The following is a 17,028-nucleotide window of genomic DNA, read 5'->3' as shown; positions in this document are numbered from 1 at the left end:
CTTGGTGGTCATGTTATTTCCCCTGCCACCATTGTGGTCGTGTCCCAAAGGATAGTGCAACCAAGGTGAATAAAATATACGGTAGTGACCATTGTGCTTAGTCCCCCTCAGTGCCAGTTCTTTTACAAGTCATGGTGATCTGCTACTTTGAATACATTTTGGCTTCCTTTTCACTCCCATAACTGAGCTATGCCTTTCTTTCCCATTTCCCATGATTCCTGTTTCTTCATCAACCTTAAATGTCTGGCAAAGATCACCAACCAGGGCCCCAAACATTTCACCCAGAATCCATCCCTTTATTGGCCCCTCTCTCAGCCTGTTGCATATGATTAGTGTGACCCCACCCTCCATGAAGTAGAGCCAGATGTTTTCCTAGGTTTTTGTTCCTGAAATAAATCTGCAGATAGACACATTTTATCAAATATAGCCATTCAAATGTTTCACTAAATTCCTGTTATTAATTCTTGACCTCTGTTTATGAGTAACTATTGAATAGTAGGAATTTATAGCTTTGAATGCATAAAGTTACAAAATATTTGTTTTTCCCTGACTGGATAAATATAATGCTTAAAATGAGGTTTTCTTATGAAAAACTTCCAATTATAAATGTAAAAGTCACTTTTATCAATATTTAATTATATTTCCTGTTTCAGTAAATCTCATCAGTACCCATGATGAGAGATTTTTACAAAAAGCAAACATAGGAAATATTCATATTTAAAGCAATACCTGAAGGGCAATACAAGAGACTCTCGCCAGTCACGGGGGATACGTTCCAGAGATCCCCGTGAATGGTGATATCTGCGAATACTGATGAGGCTCCCCATCAGACTGACAGGGCTCCCCGTCAGGCCCCACAGCTCCCCTGCAGTGCCTGGGGACCAATCCCTTCCGCCTAAGCACCACCGTGAGTGCACTGAGTGCTACTGCAGCTGCCTCCAGCAGCCACAGTGGAGAAGATGCTGCTGCCACTGCCTCCCTCCCCATCCCTTGGGCTACCCGGCAGTGACTGAGGATTGACCCCTTCCTCCTAAGTGCCACCGCAGCTACCTCTAAGGGATAAGATGCCGCTGGCATCTCCCTCCATGTCCCCGGTGCTCACTCTCCACCCACCTCCCATCTGTGCCCTTCCCGTCAATATTTGAAGCTGTGAACCCGAAGTTCATGAATAGCACGGGTTTCCTGTATTTGTTTTTTCATTTTTCTTCACCTCTCCACAAAAAGAATGAAAGAAGTTTGACAAACATTGAATGTCACCTGGGAACCAGCAAAGCAGAAATGCAGTTAAAGTACAGATAAAAACAAATATTTTTTTTTTTAAACATTCATTGCAATTTAGCTATAATATGTAGGGCAAAATTGATGCTCTTTTTCATGGCTGCAAATGCAAATAGCTTTATTTAAGTCTTTGAACTATTTATCAAATAAATTTAAACTTAGTATGAATCAGGTCATCACAATAATGACATTTGAACATAGTTAACTAGAACCATCAACTTCAGTATTCATTGAATAGGAAGCATTCTCTCAAAACAAGAAAGGCTGGCAGATAATCCAGTGAAACTACCTGACTGACTAGACATAAACAACTGTTTTATACTGACAGATGCATAGAAGGAAGCCTTTTATTTGATGCCAGAAATGTGGTGCACAACAGAATACAACAGCCCCTGCCCTAAAGAGCTTGTAATTTAAACAAGAGTAGACTGGGGAACTGGGGGGCTTAGAAGAGGTTATACCCATGAGTAGGATGGAGTTAATCTCTCTCTATTTATAATATATAATATATTTAGGTATAGAATATCTGAATATAAAGATGATACTTTTCTGGGAAAAGCCTTTCAAAGGAAGAGTCTCATAAATGTTAGCCATAAGGTGCACTATTTCATATAAGTAACCTGGGTGTCCCCAATGAGTGCCCCCTCCCACCAATAGAAGGGGAAAGCCAGCAGGGCACCCGTGCTGCCTGCAACTATCGTGTCTCAGTAGATGAGGAACAGAACACAATGTCTTAACCAGGTACAAATTAAATATATAAGAACCAAGGTGTATATTTACAGGTTACAAATATATATAACTATAACTATATACATAGCCATATACAAGCAGGTAAGCATAAATGATCCAACTGATATGAACAGGCAAGTACAACAATAAATGACACTCTAAAATACAAAGCGTATAGTTATTAGTTAACAAGCACTCCAAAGATACACGTGCATTTCAAACAATCAAAATTATGAGACACAAGAGTTCTCTAGGGATTCCCCCTCCTCGTGTCCTCTCCTAGTGAGCCTACCTCCCCCAGAGTATCACTCCCCGGTGGAAGTCCCGTGTCCCAAGGTGCCATGTGGGGGTTGTCCATAAGCTGCCCTGGCCTGGCTAATGTTTCTCCTGGGGAGGCCTCAGTTCTAGGCCTTAGGGAAGTGGTATGATTCACTCACACGTCTCAGTGGTTCAATCCCTCTTCAGGGGAGTTGCAGGCTTGGGCCACCTCGTGTATGCCTAAGGCCATGCTGCTCTGAATACTGCTCCCCATGCTTGGGAACTGTTCAATTCCCAGGACCCTTGCAGTCCCTCTGCAGGGAATGGGTCCCAGACTGCCTCCTGGCTCCTCCCCTGCCTGTCTCTGATTGGTGGGTTTTGCCCCACCAATCTCATTTGTGGTTTTCTAAGAGCCGGGCAAAGCCTGGCAAGCCCGCCACATATATTTTTAAATATTTTTTTGTTTATATATGTTTTCACATCTGTGTTATGTTGTTCAACTGGCAGGCTATTTTCTCATCTAACAAAATTGACTGCATTCATAATTCAGTCATTTTACCTCTTCATTGAGCCATTCTTGATCATGAGTGATCCTATATAGTAGTGGTTGTCACCGTAGTACAGTACTTCTGACGTTACAAAGCTAATAACAGAATCAGGCTCCAGGGGGTTGTATATATCAACATATAACGACTATGTTGGAATCACTGTTGTATGAATGAGACCAAAGTCATCATCTTTTTGGCACACTGCAGTCTATTTGTAGGGGTACCAAGCCCAACTATTGTAGATTGTCTCATGAGTAAAACTAACCACAAAGGTTATTTTCACTATTCTAGTTCAGATCCTATTCTACTTATTGGGCATCTAAATGGATTTATGTGCTTAAGTGGAATTGTATTCCACCCTGTTCAAGTCCTGAAAAACCATCAATGTTTTGGATTAACAGTTTATCAGGAACTGGAGGAGGAGGAAATAGAAACCTACTCTGGTAGGCCTAAATATGCCAAATAAGTGAAATAGATTCTACAAAGTGTCCACAAAATGTCCACAAGTCCAACTCAATCTGTAATTGCAGCAATGTTATGCAATTTCTTTTAGATAGTAGATTTGTTTAGTGAGTATTGCTGTTTCCGGTGACTAGGAAACAGTCAATAATCCAAGAAAACACCGAAGGCTGATAGTTGCTGGCTCTGTATGGCAACATAGCCTTGTTCAAAGTGTTTGTTTCACATACAAAAATATCAAAAGCTCCTTGTCTCTTCTGTGTTTGAACAAAAGGGAAACAAAACTTTTCCATAAATACTCTACGATTTACTCCACCATATATTCTTCTGCAGAGAACAGTACTTACCGCACATCACATATTATACTATTATGTGGCATAATATACTTGATAAAGATCCATAATTATAAGTCAGACAATTCCATGAACTTCTGGCAAACTTATGAAAGCATCTCTATCTTCATGCTCTGAGTCTGTTGCCACTTAGAGACCCTAGCAAAGCTGCGCTGTATAATTTCTTTGATAGGCCCTAGAGCATCAAGTCATAGTCAGCGGTAGTTATCTGTCTTTACATTGCTTCTGATCCCTCCTGTAATTTGTGTCAGTGAGAGTTTTGCCATTCACTTGGTTTTGAGCAAAATTAAGCATATATCTTAGTCTAAAAACCTGGCTCCATAGAGTAGTAGTTTTGGCCTATCTACTGTAAAATGGAGTTTGTGTAGAGAGATTTTTTATCAATTTGAGGGGATTCAGTCAAATACTTGCTTTCTTCTCTGCTTCATTTTTTAGTTGATTGCTTTGTTTCCTCCATGAAGCAAGTATAACTGGAATGTTGTAGCTCCTGTATAATTACCATAGTTCACAATATACAAGTTGACGTGGTGTATAAGTTGACCCCATTTTTTCTGATCCAAAAAGTTAGGATTTTCATAGATCAAGTGTATAAGTCAACCTAACTCTGTGGATCAGAAATATGGAGTCACCTTATAATGGTCCCTGTGCGCCCTTACTGCAGGCCAGGCACCCAGTGGGGAGGACACATACCGCAGCACTGTATTCAGGGGATGGGGATGGGCTTGGCACTCAGTTGGAATGACTCAGGCAGCATCACTCACAGGGGATGCAGCCAGGCTTGGCACCTGGCCGAGTGGCATCTCTATGGTGCTGGCAAGGTCTGCAGGCCACATTGGGACCAGGCCCAAGTGCCATGGCTTCCAGCAACAGGGACGCCATCTCATGGTAGATGAAGAAGGTCAAGTTGGGTTGGGGCTGGGCTGGGCTTTGGCCAGGACCAGGGCTGGGACCAGCTTTGGGGCAGCACTGGGGTGTGGCTCAAAAGTATTGATACGGTGTACAAGTCAAGGTGGAAATTTAAAGTAAATATTTTGGCTTCAAAGCTTGACTTATACACTATGAAGTATGGTACATAGTTGGGGTTGTGTTTCAACTAAAGGGTTGCTAATAGTAAGGCTCCCTGGGGATATTATGTTTCTTGTATAAGCTTTTAGGAAGTATATTTTGCTGTACAGTCTGGCTTCTTGAAGCAAGACAGATCAGAGTATGGACATCAAATGGTTTCTGTTTTTCTTTACGGTTGTATACACTGCAGTAAGGGTGACTGTAGTTCACAAAGATGAACTTCAGCTAGCTTTGAAAAGGCTCAGGTACCCATAGCAGTGTAACTTCGGGAGTATAGAGCTCAGTGAAATGTGCCTCAAAAGCTGGGTAAATGCCTGGGCATTTAGTATGCATTGTGTTATATGCTATGGCAATTCCACTGCTATCTGGACCTGAGCTAGGGATTTCACAGCTAGCACAGGTATATCTATATGAACTGAAACATGGGTGACTGGTGCCTCCTGACTGTTCAGGCATCAGCCGGCACTTCTCAGGGGAGCACCAGCTGTCACTCCCCATTCCCTGGCTGGTGAGGGCTAATCTCAGGGGGGGCATGTACCCCTCTGTGCCTCTATAAAATCCCCTCTATAACATTTTTACTTCAGTTCATAGGTGATGCATAGTGCAGTAAAAAGTAAAATTTTTTGATGACTGCGTGGCTGTACCCATCTGTCTCAAAAACCCCTAGAGCACACCTAAGCTTACTCTCTCAGTAACTTGAAATACAAGAGAGTCTCTCTCTGCACACACGTATGTATACAGCAATGTAAATAGAATATTACATGTGTAATATTACTGTTTATCTTTCTCTCCATACACTTTTGATCTGCAGTCACCATGCTATCTAAGCCTCAGAGGACACTGTGTCTTTTTATTGCAGGGACAATGACCTACAAAGTAGTGAAAGTCTTAACAGTGTTCAGAACCTATTGTTCTCACCTTTCCTGACTTTCTCTTTCTTAAGGGGAAAAATATAAAAAGCTGTCATCAAAAACAGCTTCACTTTTGAAGAGCAGCGGGGGTGAAAAATACTTATATTGTGTGTATATACCATAATGACTGATCTCTCATGACGTTTATCTTTATATGTGAGTGGATCCTAGATAACTTGCTCTTTAAGACAAATGCCATAACAGAGATTAGACATCAAGTATATCATACATATTTACATAAAACACTACAAGGAGGTTTTAACATAGCTTTGCCAGAGGGAGATAGGTATAATATTATGTACTATAAAACGTTGACTATCATAATGATAGTTTTAACTTTATCTAAATGCAAATTATAAGAGCTGCTGACATTATTTAGTCACTATATAAATCAAATGAAAACCTGCTTGCAGACTAATTCCTTGGCACATCATTCTGGACATGTGACAAGGAAGGGGGATGAGATTCAGTAGACCTAAGAGAGAAAGATGACAGTGGAAAAGTTAGGTGACTGTTTAGATTTCCAAGCATTGCTTTGAGTTGCTATTACAAAGTCTCCAGTACGCTTTTCTTGAGGAGGGATGCCTGGATACCATATGAGAGCTGAACTCTAAATCTGCTATTTGAATAACGCTTATTACTTTGTCATTCTGCAAGGAAATAAAAACATTATTAGTTATATGTCTTTGTAACAGTAAAGTGCCCCAGGCTGAAACTGCTGAACTATATTTTCTTAAATGAAATCATGGTAAGGGAGTGATAACCTTCCTAATTTTTTCTGTGATTGTTTTATCCTTCATCCTATAAGAAGGAATGTAACTATATAACATAGAGTAACCAGTACATCCTCTTTAGCTAATCATAAAATTACATCTTTCTCCTTCATATAAACTGACTTATCATTGAAAGATCACTTGTTCTTGTTCTCAGATTAAAGGTGGTCTTAATTCATTAGAAATATACCTCTAAATTATATGTAAAGCAAATGATATGCTTAGGTGTGCAAAAGGATATATGTTGTTAAATGTGACCTATTGGTAGCATTCAAGTAGGTGTGGAGACCACTTACTATATCATATCGAATTAATCTTTCATAGAAATCATCTCTTTTATCCTATGCATGATGTTTTATATGCAGCATTTGTAAGGGCACATGGTTTAATTACTGCTGTCTCTTTGTCACTGTTGTGCTCCAATGCTTATCACCATTCTCTCAACCTTGTTTATTTCTTAATAGTTTCAAACACTTCAATACAGGATGCTGTCTACCTCTGTAAACCAAGGAATAATAGAAGAGGGGCCAACAGTATGGGGAAATGAGGCTGCAGAAGAGTTGTATCTGGAGAATTAAGTGGTAGCATAAGATAATTAAGAAGAAAGAGATCTGTGAATGAAAGGGGAAAAGCAGCAAGTGTAACAACATTATGACTTGACAATATGCTGGTCAGAAAAGGTGTAAAATGAGTGAAAAACAAGCATAGTGTGGGCAGCAGCAACAGTACAGTGTGGCATTAAAAATATTAGGGACAAATAATAAACAGAGCAGGCCCAAAGTGGGACTTAAAACATGCCAGCACAACAGTCGCAAGGTAACAGATGCACGGGTAGAACAATGTACTGCAGGAAGGTGGCAGGGCCAGCTTTCTGCATCAATAGCCAATGGCCATTTATGTCTGGAGAGAGGACTGCAGTGCAGAGGAGCAATTTAGCTTTTAATTCATTACCTGTTTTAATGCTTGATTGGAATTTAAAGAGTACTAGTGAGATTTACCACTCTGAATTCTGAATAAAAGGCCTTTTTTCATTCCTCAATGAGACTCTATTATTGTCTTCCTGGATAACAAAAGATCTGTTAATAGAACCAATTTAGAAGCATGAATAATATTTACACCTTCCTGTTTTTTGTTCATGTTAAAAAGAATACAGAAAAGAAACAGCAAAGCCTCCCAAAAATAGATTAGATTGAAATTGCTCTCTGATTTACGGTTTTTAAAAGCTTTTTAAGCTTTAATTAAGAAATTAGCCAAGCTGTCTTTATTTCTGACAAATGAACTTCTGGTTGAGTTCAATAAGTATTGCTAAACCTAGCACGAAATTTTTTTTTCAGTCATTTAATCTATTTTTCTACAAGCCCAAACTGAAATTACTGCAAAATAAAGTAAAATTTCTATTTATTTCAAGGCTGGATTTTTAACACATTTATTTGAGCTTTCCACTAGCACCTGTGAAGCAAAAAATGAGGAGAAAATAGTGGAGATGTATGTGTATCTGTGTCTCATGAATGCAAAATGTTTGGTCACCATCACTTGTCACTTAGAGTCTGTCATGAGGAATACAGTACAGTGCAACATGTAGATTGATAGATGATGAAACAGGGTAATTAGGTTGTTCAGAAATTCACTTGAGCTGTTATTTATAAATTTCCTGCAACTTGCTTTTCTCCTAAACACTGAAAGAATTTGTCAACATAGATCTCTTCCTCCTCAGGAACGATGACATTAGGCCCAGCCCACGATATGTGCTGACAATAGAAGAAGTTTAAAATTTCTTTTTAAAATGTTGTATTGATTGGCTAAGTTTCTAAATAGTTGTTTGATCTTGTTAAGAGAATTTATGTAAATGATATAGGCTTCCCTAATCTTCCTTTTTTAAAATGTGTTTCTGGATCAAGTACACCTTATGGTTCCATAGCATGAAGAGCAGGTGTGTGTTAACTGTTTGAGGGTGGGAGCAGAGTGAAAAGGAAACACATTCTCTGGCCTTAGTGTTTGCAGTGTGCTCAGCAAAACCAATGCCTATGGCTGCAGAACAGATGTTAGGATTTAATGTTGTTTAAAGGAAAACGAACTCCAGATGTATATATACAGGCTTGGGTACAGACTGGAAATGATCATTGCCTCCACTTATCCACAAATTTTTCATATTTTTGTAGTTGGAAGGGTAGGAAGGGACCTGAGCAGATCATCAAGTCCGACCCCCTGCCATGGGCAGGAAAGAATGCTGAGGTCAAACGACCCCAGTTAGGTGTCTATCCAGCCTCGTTGTGAAGACCCCCAGGGTAGGAGTGAGCACCACTTCCCTTGGAAGTTGGTTCCAGATCCTAGCCGCCCTGACTGTGAAGCAGTGCCTCCTGATATCCAGCCTGAATCTATTCTCAGTCAACTTCTGACCATTATTCCTTGTTACTCCTGGTAGGGCTCGGGGAAACAGGGACTCTCCCATTGCCTGCTGGTCCCCCTTGATCAGTTTATAGACAGTCACCAGAGCTTCTCAGCCTTCTCTTGTGGAGGCTGAACAGGTTCAGGTCCCGTAGCTTCCCCTCGTAAGGCCTGCCCTGTTGCCCCCTGATCATGCAAGTGGCCCTCCTCTGGACCCTCTTGATGCTGGCCACATCCCTCCTGAAGTGCAGCACCCAGAACTGGACACAGTACTCCAACTGCAGCCTGACCAATGTCATATAGAGGGGGAGGATCACCTCCTTGAACCTGTTCGTGATGCATCTGTGGATGCATGAAAAGGTGCAGTTAGCCTTCCTGACCGCAACCTCACATTGGCAGCCCATGTTCATTTTGGAATCAATAATGACCCCAAGATCCTTTTCTGCCTCTGTGCTGATGAGAAGGGGGCTCCCCAGCCTGTAGGTATGCTGCTTTCTAGTATCCTGATTCCTCAAAGCTTCAGCAAGGTGGCCTCTTTGGGGAGGCGAGCTCTCCAGATATTACTCACCCAGTTTTGTCTCTGTTTTGGTTGCAAAGCGGAAGGGGAATCCCTGGCATTTGGTTTTACCCTGTCTGGGTAGAAGGAGATGATACAGCTTCATGAGCAATGATATAACTAAAAGTGAACTCCTTTTTTTTTTCCTCCCCAGCTGACCCAACTTTAGTGAATGAAAATGAAGACTGCATATACTTTTGTGGGAATTCTCTTGGGCTCCAGCCAAAAAAAGTTAAAACTTACCTGGATGAAGAACTGGACATGTGGGCTAGAACGTGAGTAATTCCATTGCACGTAAAACATTAACCACTCTCATTTCAAGGCAGTTCTTTATTTTATCTTGGGAACTAGCCTGGAGCTGTTTTAGTAGAAGAATATAACATTAAAACCAAGCCCAAGAGAAAAGTAATGCATATTTAGCATCTTCTTAGCAATATTTAAATCTTCTTTAAAGGCGTGAGCTGTAAGATAGGCAAAGAGAAACTTCCAGCTGAGATAATCCTAGCCCAGCTCTTATTGGCTTAGCAGTAGGATTGCTCCTATTTGGCTCATCTGGGAAATCTTAAGCCCAAAGAACTGAACTGTCCCAGTTCAAGTTCTGGCTGGGTTTATATTCAGAGAGCACACACTTATTTAGTCACTGCTGCTTACCGATATACAGGATTCAATTTCAGTTCCCATGATTTTTTTATTAGTATTTTAACTACTTGTGATTCACTCCAGGAGAGCTTAAACCAGTCACTTCCACCTTTAAATGGAACCCAGCGAATGGAACGGCCAATATTGGCAGGTTCTCAGATGTTCTTGATTCATGCCTAGCAGTCTTCTCTGCCTGGCATAGTCTGAGGAAAAACTAAAGTATGGATTAAAACAGGAGCATCCAACTGGCAGTTTCAAGTTGCTTGTGGTCTGTGGGCTCCCACCTGGCTGCCCCTGCTCCTGTTGCTCCAGCTGCAGCAGCAGCATCCAGGGCCTTAGGGCTCCCCATCCCTTTCCTGGCTCCTGCTGCATGCTATTTGTCTCTGCCCCAGGGGGTGTGGCAGCATGGTACAGCACAGCCTCAGTGCTGGGGAGCCAGCATCCTGGAGCACCCATGCAGTACCATGCCATGGGGGAGCCTGGCAAAGTGAACAAAACTCTGGCTTTCATCTACTCATACATCTTGAGCAAGACCCAGGATATCATCCTCCCACTGTACTCAGCCTTGGTGAAGCAGCAGTTAGAGTACTGCATCCAATTCTGGGCTCCACAGTTTAGGAAGGATGTGGAGAAGCTTGAAAGAGTCCAGAGAAGAGCCACATGCATGATCAGGGGGCATGAGAACAGGCCTTATGAAGACAGGCTGTGAGCTATGGGACTCTTCAGCCTGGAGAAGCTTAGGCTCAGGGGTGACTTGGTGGCAGCCTATGAGTACATAAGGGGTGTGCATCAGGATCTGAGGAAGAGCACCCCAGGGGATGACAAGGTCTAATGGTCACAAACTCCTGCAAAACCATTTTAGGCTGCACATAAGGAAAAACTTCTTTACTGTCTAAGCCCCCAAGGCCTGGAACAAACTCTCTCCAGAGGTGGTGCAAGCACCTACTCTAGACACTTTCAAGAAACATTTCAACGTTTATCTTGCTAGGATCCTTTGACCCTAGCTGACTTCCTGCCCCTTGGGCAGAGGGTTGGACCCGATGATCTTATGAGGTCCTGTCCAGCCCCAACATCTATGAAGTCTATGAAATCTATGAAGTGCAGCCATAAGTAACAAGACAGCAGCTACTGCATTTACTAGGTATGCAATTGTACTAAGACCAACATCTGAAGACTGAAAGAGGACCTCCCTCTGACACTTAGTATGAGCTATCCATAGCTCCGTTTCCTGACATGAATCTGTTTTTGTAAAAGCAGGAGTAGTATGAGTACTTCCAGCACAGATCTGGTATAGGAGCATCTGAAGAATTACAAGCACTAAGGGGCTTTACTGATAGAACCATGTGAATTTTAAAATGGATAGGAGAAGAGGAGAGAAAATGGAAGTACTTCGAGCAAGAAAGACAGAGGAGCCGGAGGAGGTTCCTAAAGATAGCAGTTCTGAAGTTGACCCTTTCTATTCTGTGGTTCTGTTGCCAGTAGCCAATTACTTGTCTACAGATATGTATCTCTTGCTTCGCTCATCTTTCTAGTATGTCTTCTCAAAAACATTCCTGATCAGGATGGTCAAAAATGTCCAATTGTCTTTTATTTTTTACATGAAAACTAGGTTTGCAGATAAAAGCTCTCACAGAAAACATCTGCTTTTCTTTAATGCACTAATTTTTCATTAGAATTCAAAAAACTGATCATTTTCAGAAATTTTTTGCTAAGAAAAGTTGAAACCTTTCACGCCCATTCCTAAGCTGTTCAACTACATTGGCACATTCAACCCTTCCTAAAACTTCTGCTATCTCACTAATGGAGGAAAAGTAAGGGAAAGAGAATTAAGCAACACAACTGGGGAGAGAAGGGACAGAACTGTTGTTACTGTCAACTATTGCTTCCAAATCCTCTTAACAAATGAGGTTTAAATAGTTATTGGTCAGGTTAAATTTACATAGCATGGTCTTTTTCTGTTTTCAATGGTGATCAACATCTGTGTGGGCAACTGGAGAGGAAGGGTGAGGGAAAGTATAAAGTAGGGATGTAAATAGCCTTTTATAAGTTATCCATTTAACCTCTAACTATATCAGTTAAACAACTGGTTTTCAACCTGCTGTCCGTGAACCCCTGGAGGTAGTCAGACTATGTCTAAGGGGTCCACACAACAAGATTATAGTCAATCAAAAGTATGTGAGTACCCACACTTACACTGAAAATTTCCAAAGGGGTTTGAAAATGAAAAAAGGTTGACAACCACTGGGTTAAATGGTTAACTGATAGCACATACCTAATTTAGTGACCTCCAACACTAGTTCAGTGACCTCATTGTTCAACTGGCACTGTGTGGGCCCCAGGCCATTGGCAGGGAGCCATGGGCAGCGGGCTGCTGCCAAGCTGTGGAGCTGTGGGTTCTCCTAACAGGGGCTGGGGCTGCAGATGGAGCTGGGGCTGTGGACCTCTCCTGTGCCTGGATCCCACTGCTATGGGGAAGGAAGGAGGTGCCAGGCCCCCTTCAGCAGCAAAACTCCTGGCCTCATGGTGGCTCTACCCAGCCCTAGGTCATTCCTGAGGGGTGGTGGTGCAGCAGCTCCAGCCTGGGAGGCCACTGTTGCAACCCTAATGCTCCCCCGGGACCCTTGCTACACTGCCACCCTTCAGGAACTCCCTAAGGGGGCTGTGTTCACCACATGAAGAACTGGTGGTGACCCCTCAGACCCAACACCACACTGCTATGGCACCCCCCTCTTCAGCTGCTGGGGCACCCCCTCAGGCCAAGCCAGCCATGTGCTCGGCCTTGCCTCAGGCCTAGGCCAGGCCCCATGCAGCCCCCACCCCATAGACAGGATGGGAAAGGATGCTGTGCACCCAGTGGAGGCTGCCATGCTGGGACCAGACCCCTCTGTCCCCAGAGTAAGATGGGGAGGGCCTAGCCTGGCAGCACAGAGGAATCTTCTAGGTCTGGGCCATGGCAGTACAAGTGTGGTGGGAAGAACAGGGAGCCCATCACCCTGCCTGGGCCTTGCTGCTGCGGGCAGGCTGGGCTGACCCAGTGTGGAGCCAGGAGTCTTACTGCTGTGGCGGGAAAGCTCTACACGACCCCGTTGGGGGTGGCCTTCAGGCACCTCCCTCCCTCTCTCCCCATGGCAGCAGGATCTAGGAACAGGAGAGGTCCGCTGCCCCAGCCCCAGCCCATGGGGAAGCAAGCCACAGGTCCAGAGCTGGGCAGTGGCACCTAGTGGCTCGGCTGCACCGACTGCCCTGTGGCTTCCCACCAGCGGCCTGGGGCCCATGCAGTACCAGGTGCACAGTGAAGACATAAGGGGCTGGGTCCATTCCTGCTGGAGGTCACTAAATGGTACAAATATAATTGTTGTTTAACCATTTACATCCCTAGTATGAAGTATATATAATAATTGTGAGGGGAACAGAGGTTGAGAGGGAAAAGAATGCCCAAATGAGTAAGCTGGCTGGAAAAATAAAAGAGGAAAAGAAGATAGTTTTACTGAGCAAAGGAATGTAGTGAACAGCTGTTATTTCATGGTAGATGGGAGGTGGTGATCCTGAATAGGGAAAGTGTGTTTTGCTAATTGGATAACCCTGTTTCATTAGGTAGTTGGCACATACAGAAGCTTCATAATGCAAATGTGGAAGTGTAGCACGTACCTGTTTTACTCTTTGAAATGTGAAGGTTCAAGTTGGCAAGGATGGTTTGTTTAGTTAGTTGTGCTTTTGTAGGGAATGAAAAAAACGTTGGGCTGAATGAGTGCAAATGAATTTGAACCTTGGGAAGCACTCTTTCCTCTTGGTTATTCATTTAGCTCAGCTCTGCAGTTTCTCCAGTCATTAAAAAAAATTGCAACCCTGTTCATTTCTGTATGATTATCATACTGTATCAAGGAAATAGCAGACTTCTTTCAAAAGGTTAAAGTCAGATAGCATGCTTATCTGTTGGAATGATGCAGAGAGTGCAAGCATATTTCAGGTCCCTTACTCTCCTTTTTCATTGGTTCACCTTCCATTCTTGTGCTTGTCCTTGTAACAATGAAGGGGTTCCCGTCCCCCGCCCCCACATGACAAATATAAACATGTTAAAGGGAAGGTGATTCAGTCTGATAATGTGAAAGATCAAAACTACCTTCAAAATAATAGCTATATTTGGGCAGGGGGGGAAGGAAGGAGTGAGAACAGCTGAACATGATTTCATACCATTGTAACAGAGGAAACAAATCTAGCAGCGTTGTTTGCCAAAAATGTAGCTTGGCTCAAAACATGCTCCTCAGAAAATATCAGAAAGTTAAAAAATATAAAACCCTGTTAGCTGCAGACACCTAAGGCAATTGAGAATGTCAAAATAAGGTCAGGCCAAAATAGAACTAAAACAGTTTCTACTTAGAGAAGCCAGCAGACACACATGTGCACAGAGGGAGAGATTGCAAAGGATATTCAGAATGGGGCCTTTTATCTATAAACCATCAAGCACAACTAGGAAAATATAGTCCAAATCAATTGGGCCTAAAGGTTATTAGCAATCTTGGATTTAGTGGGTGGCAGAAGGAGGTTGGTGGGAGACAGGGAGTTTAGACAAATAGATAGCAGGCATCAAATGCTATATATATTAGATGCCTCTTTCAAGAGGATTAGAAACAACTTGGTGAATGTAACATTTTACCCAGGCAATAATTTTGTGGATTGCATCTTTCGTGTAAATCTATTTGTGAGATTTTTCTGTCTGTTGGCTAGTGTCTTGGGGGACACTTTTAAATAAGCCTCAAGCCTAGACCATTTTGACAGTTCTTACTCTTTGCAGCAATAAGCAGCATTCAAAAAGGAACCGTTTTCCCAGTAGCTGCAATCCAAGGCAGAGTAGCAAATAGCCTTAGCTGTGTGTGGCAATCACAGTGACAAATCAGGGAGCAAATGGAGAGCCTACTGGAGAGCAACTGGAAACTGCTTGTTCTGGTTCTCTTCATTCTTTCACAATACGCTTTTCTTCCTGAGTCTGGCTTAGGCTTCTTTGACTTTCTCTTGTACATTGGTGCTTCTCTCCTTTTCTTCCCCTGGGCTGTTCCTCCAGATCATTTAACTCCTCCTACCTGCATACTTGTGGTCCTTATTGCTGCCTTCTCCTGTAGGAATTGTTAAGATTGGATGAGAAAGTCTGAGAGGTTTTGCCCATTCTGCACTATGCAGAATGTCCTTGAAGAAGAAAAAAAATGCAGAAAGATACCAGTCCTCTAACTGCCCAGAATAGCCAGTAGTCCACTCCTTTAGAGCATTCATGTGGGGTAAGAGGCAATCAAGACCTGATCTGAATCAGGCAGAGACTTTTTGACTGTTCTGTCATGGCATCTGAGTGCATCCTGTTAGACTTGCTTCACTTTGTATAAATTATTAAGCATTCACTGGGGCAGGAACATGAACACGAGTCTTCCACATCCCAGGCACATGCCCTAGATACCAAGATAAAGAATCAGTCTCTCTGATCCAGTGTATACCTTTGTTATTGAAGTGAAATAGTTCTGCCATTAAAGTGTCTGCAGGTCAGTAGTTATAGTATTTACCTGGGTTCAAGAGGAAGACTAGTGTAGAGGTTTTCTGTACCCATTACTTCTTGTGCTGTAAAGCAGCAGATAATTGCATTTAGAGTACCAGTATAGATAAATACCAGAGACTATTAATGTGTTTTAACACCAGGAATCTGTATTTGCTTTGATCAGGATTAGACAGGATAATCTGAGAGATACCAGCAGCCACAAAAGCCTTTGCTCTGGTGGTGATCTCATTGTTACTACTGTCCATGAAACTGCGTCAGTGTTATCAGCAATCAGAAGGTTTCCAGAAGAAAGCGTAGCATAGACACGGGTAAATGGATGAAGTATTCTCTTTCTCAGTTTCTTCAGAAAGCTGTTGTCTCACAGAATTTCTGCTAACATTATGGTATATACGCACAATGAAAGAATCCCTAGCAATCCTCAGTACAGATGAGGCCGTTAGGGTATTTTAATCTTCAGGGCCTGAAAGCTCTCAACATCTAAAATACCAGTATTAAAAAAATAGGTAGTTGTAACAGCTGGAGGCATTCAGAGCATTTCTAGTGCATGACAATACAGCACATAAGAATAAAAGCTGTCACATTTTCCTTGCCTTCTGCCTCTAATCCCTTCAAAATTACAAAGACAAAACAGTTCATAATGAACATCCCTTCTTCATTAAACTAAAACAGAGTATATGAGCTGATGGAAATAGACATGTAAGATGAGATTCTTGCATTCTGAGGAAAATGTCCATTTTTTACTAGGTTATACATTGGATTTACAAATATCTTTCTTTATTTCTTGTGGTTTCACCTTCATCTTACTATTCCATGTAACCCTTTTTTTCTCAATGGGTTTTTGTCGGCGGGGGGGTTCTTTTCAAAATTAAGGACCGATATTGCCTCACAAAAGTACTTTGCTTTGCCACTTGCAAAGGAAGTCTAGGATCCTGTTGTTTGTAGTTGTCTGGGAAGGAAGAAATTCAGTCTCCACTTAAACAAGTTCAGATGAAACCAGCAGATCCCTAAAGTCGGTATTTGAATTAAAGCCCTTTAGACATCACCTGTGAAACACTGGGTTTATGCCAGAAAATGAGTTTCTTGTTCCTCAGTGAGCTTTCAGTCAACGGGGGGAGAGCATACCAAGGAGCTTAGAGGAAAACATGTGGCATTATGATGTCTTGCCAAATTGCAAATAGAATGATAACTACATTAAAATTAATTTGCACAATGTGAAACTTGTACAATAGGGAAACTTACACTGTAGCTTAACTAGTGATTCTGTTTCAATGGTTCCTTGTGTTTTGATGGATCATGTTGTGTTCATTTATTTGGGTACCCCTGCTTCTATCTCTGTTGCCTCATAAGGCTGTGGCAGAAACAAAATGAGACAGTAGGATATCTGTGTCTGATGTATATTGAGTATAGTGCCAGAAGCATTGCAGTTGTTACTGTATCCTTAAAGATTATTACCCCCAGTGTCTATCAGAATTAAGAGTGGGGTGGCATAATATGCAGAGATATAAATTCTCTGAGGCAGCACATAGAATTTTACA

General features: G+C 42.2%; 1 protein-coding gene across 4 annotated transcripts in view; it reads left to right on the top strand.

The window, feature by feature from the left end:
- KYNU (kynureninase) overlaps positions 1–17,028 on the top strand; it is a 113,385-nt gene that overhangs the window by 23,455 nt on the left and 72,902 nt on the right. For all 4 annotated transcript variants that reach the window (XM_019480624.2, XM_019480621.2, XM_006266995.4 and 1 more), the window contains one exon: positions 9,470–9,590. In XM_019480624.2, coding sequence (XP_019336169.1) covers positions 9,470–9,590 — 121 coding nt within the window. The remainder of the gene's footprint in view (positions 1–9,469; positions 9,591–17,028) is intronic.

The sequence above is a fragment of the Alligator mississippiensis genome, chromosome 4 (assembly GCF_030867095.1).
Source record: "Alligator mississippiensis isolate rAllMis1 chromosome 4, rAllMis1, whole genome shotgun sequence".
Lineage (NCBI taxonomy): Eukaryota > Metazoa > Chordata > Crocodylia > Alligatoridae > Alligator > Alligator mississippiensis.
This window is presented reverse-complemented; position numbering and strand designations above follow the sequence as displayed.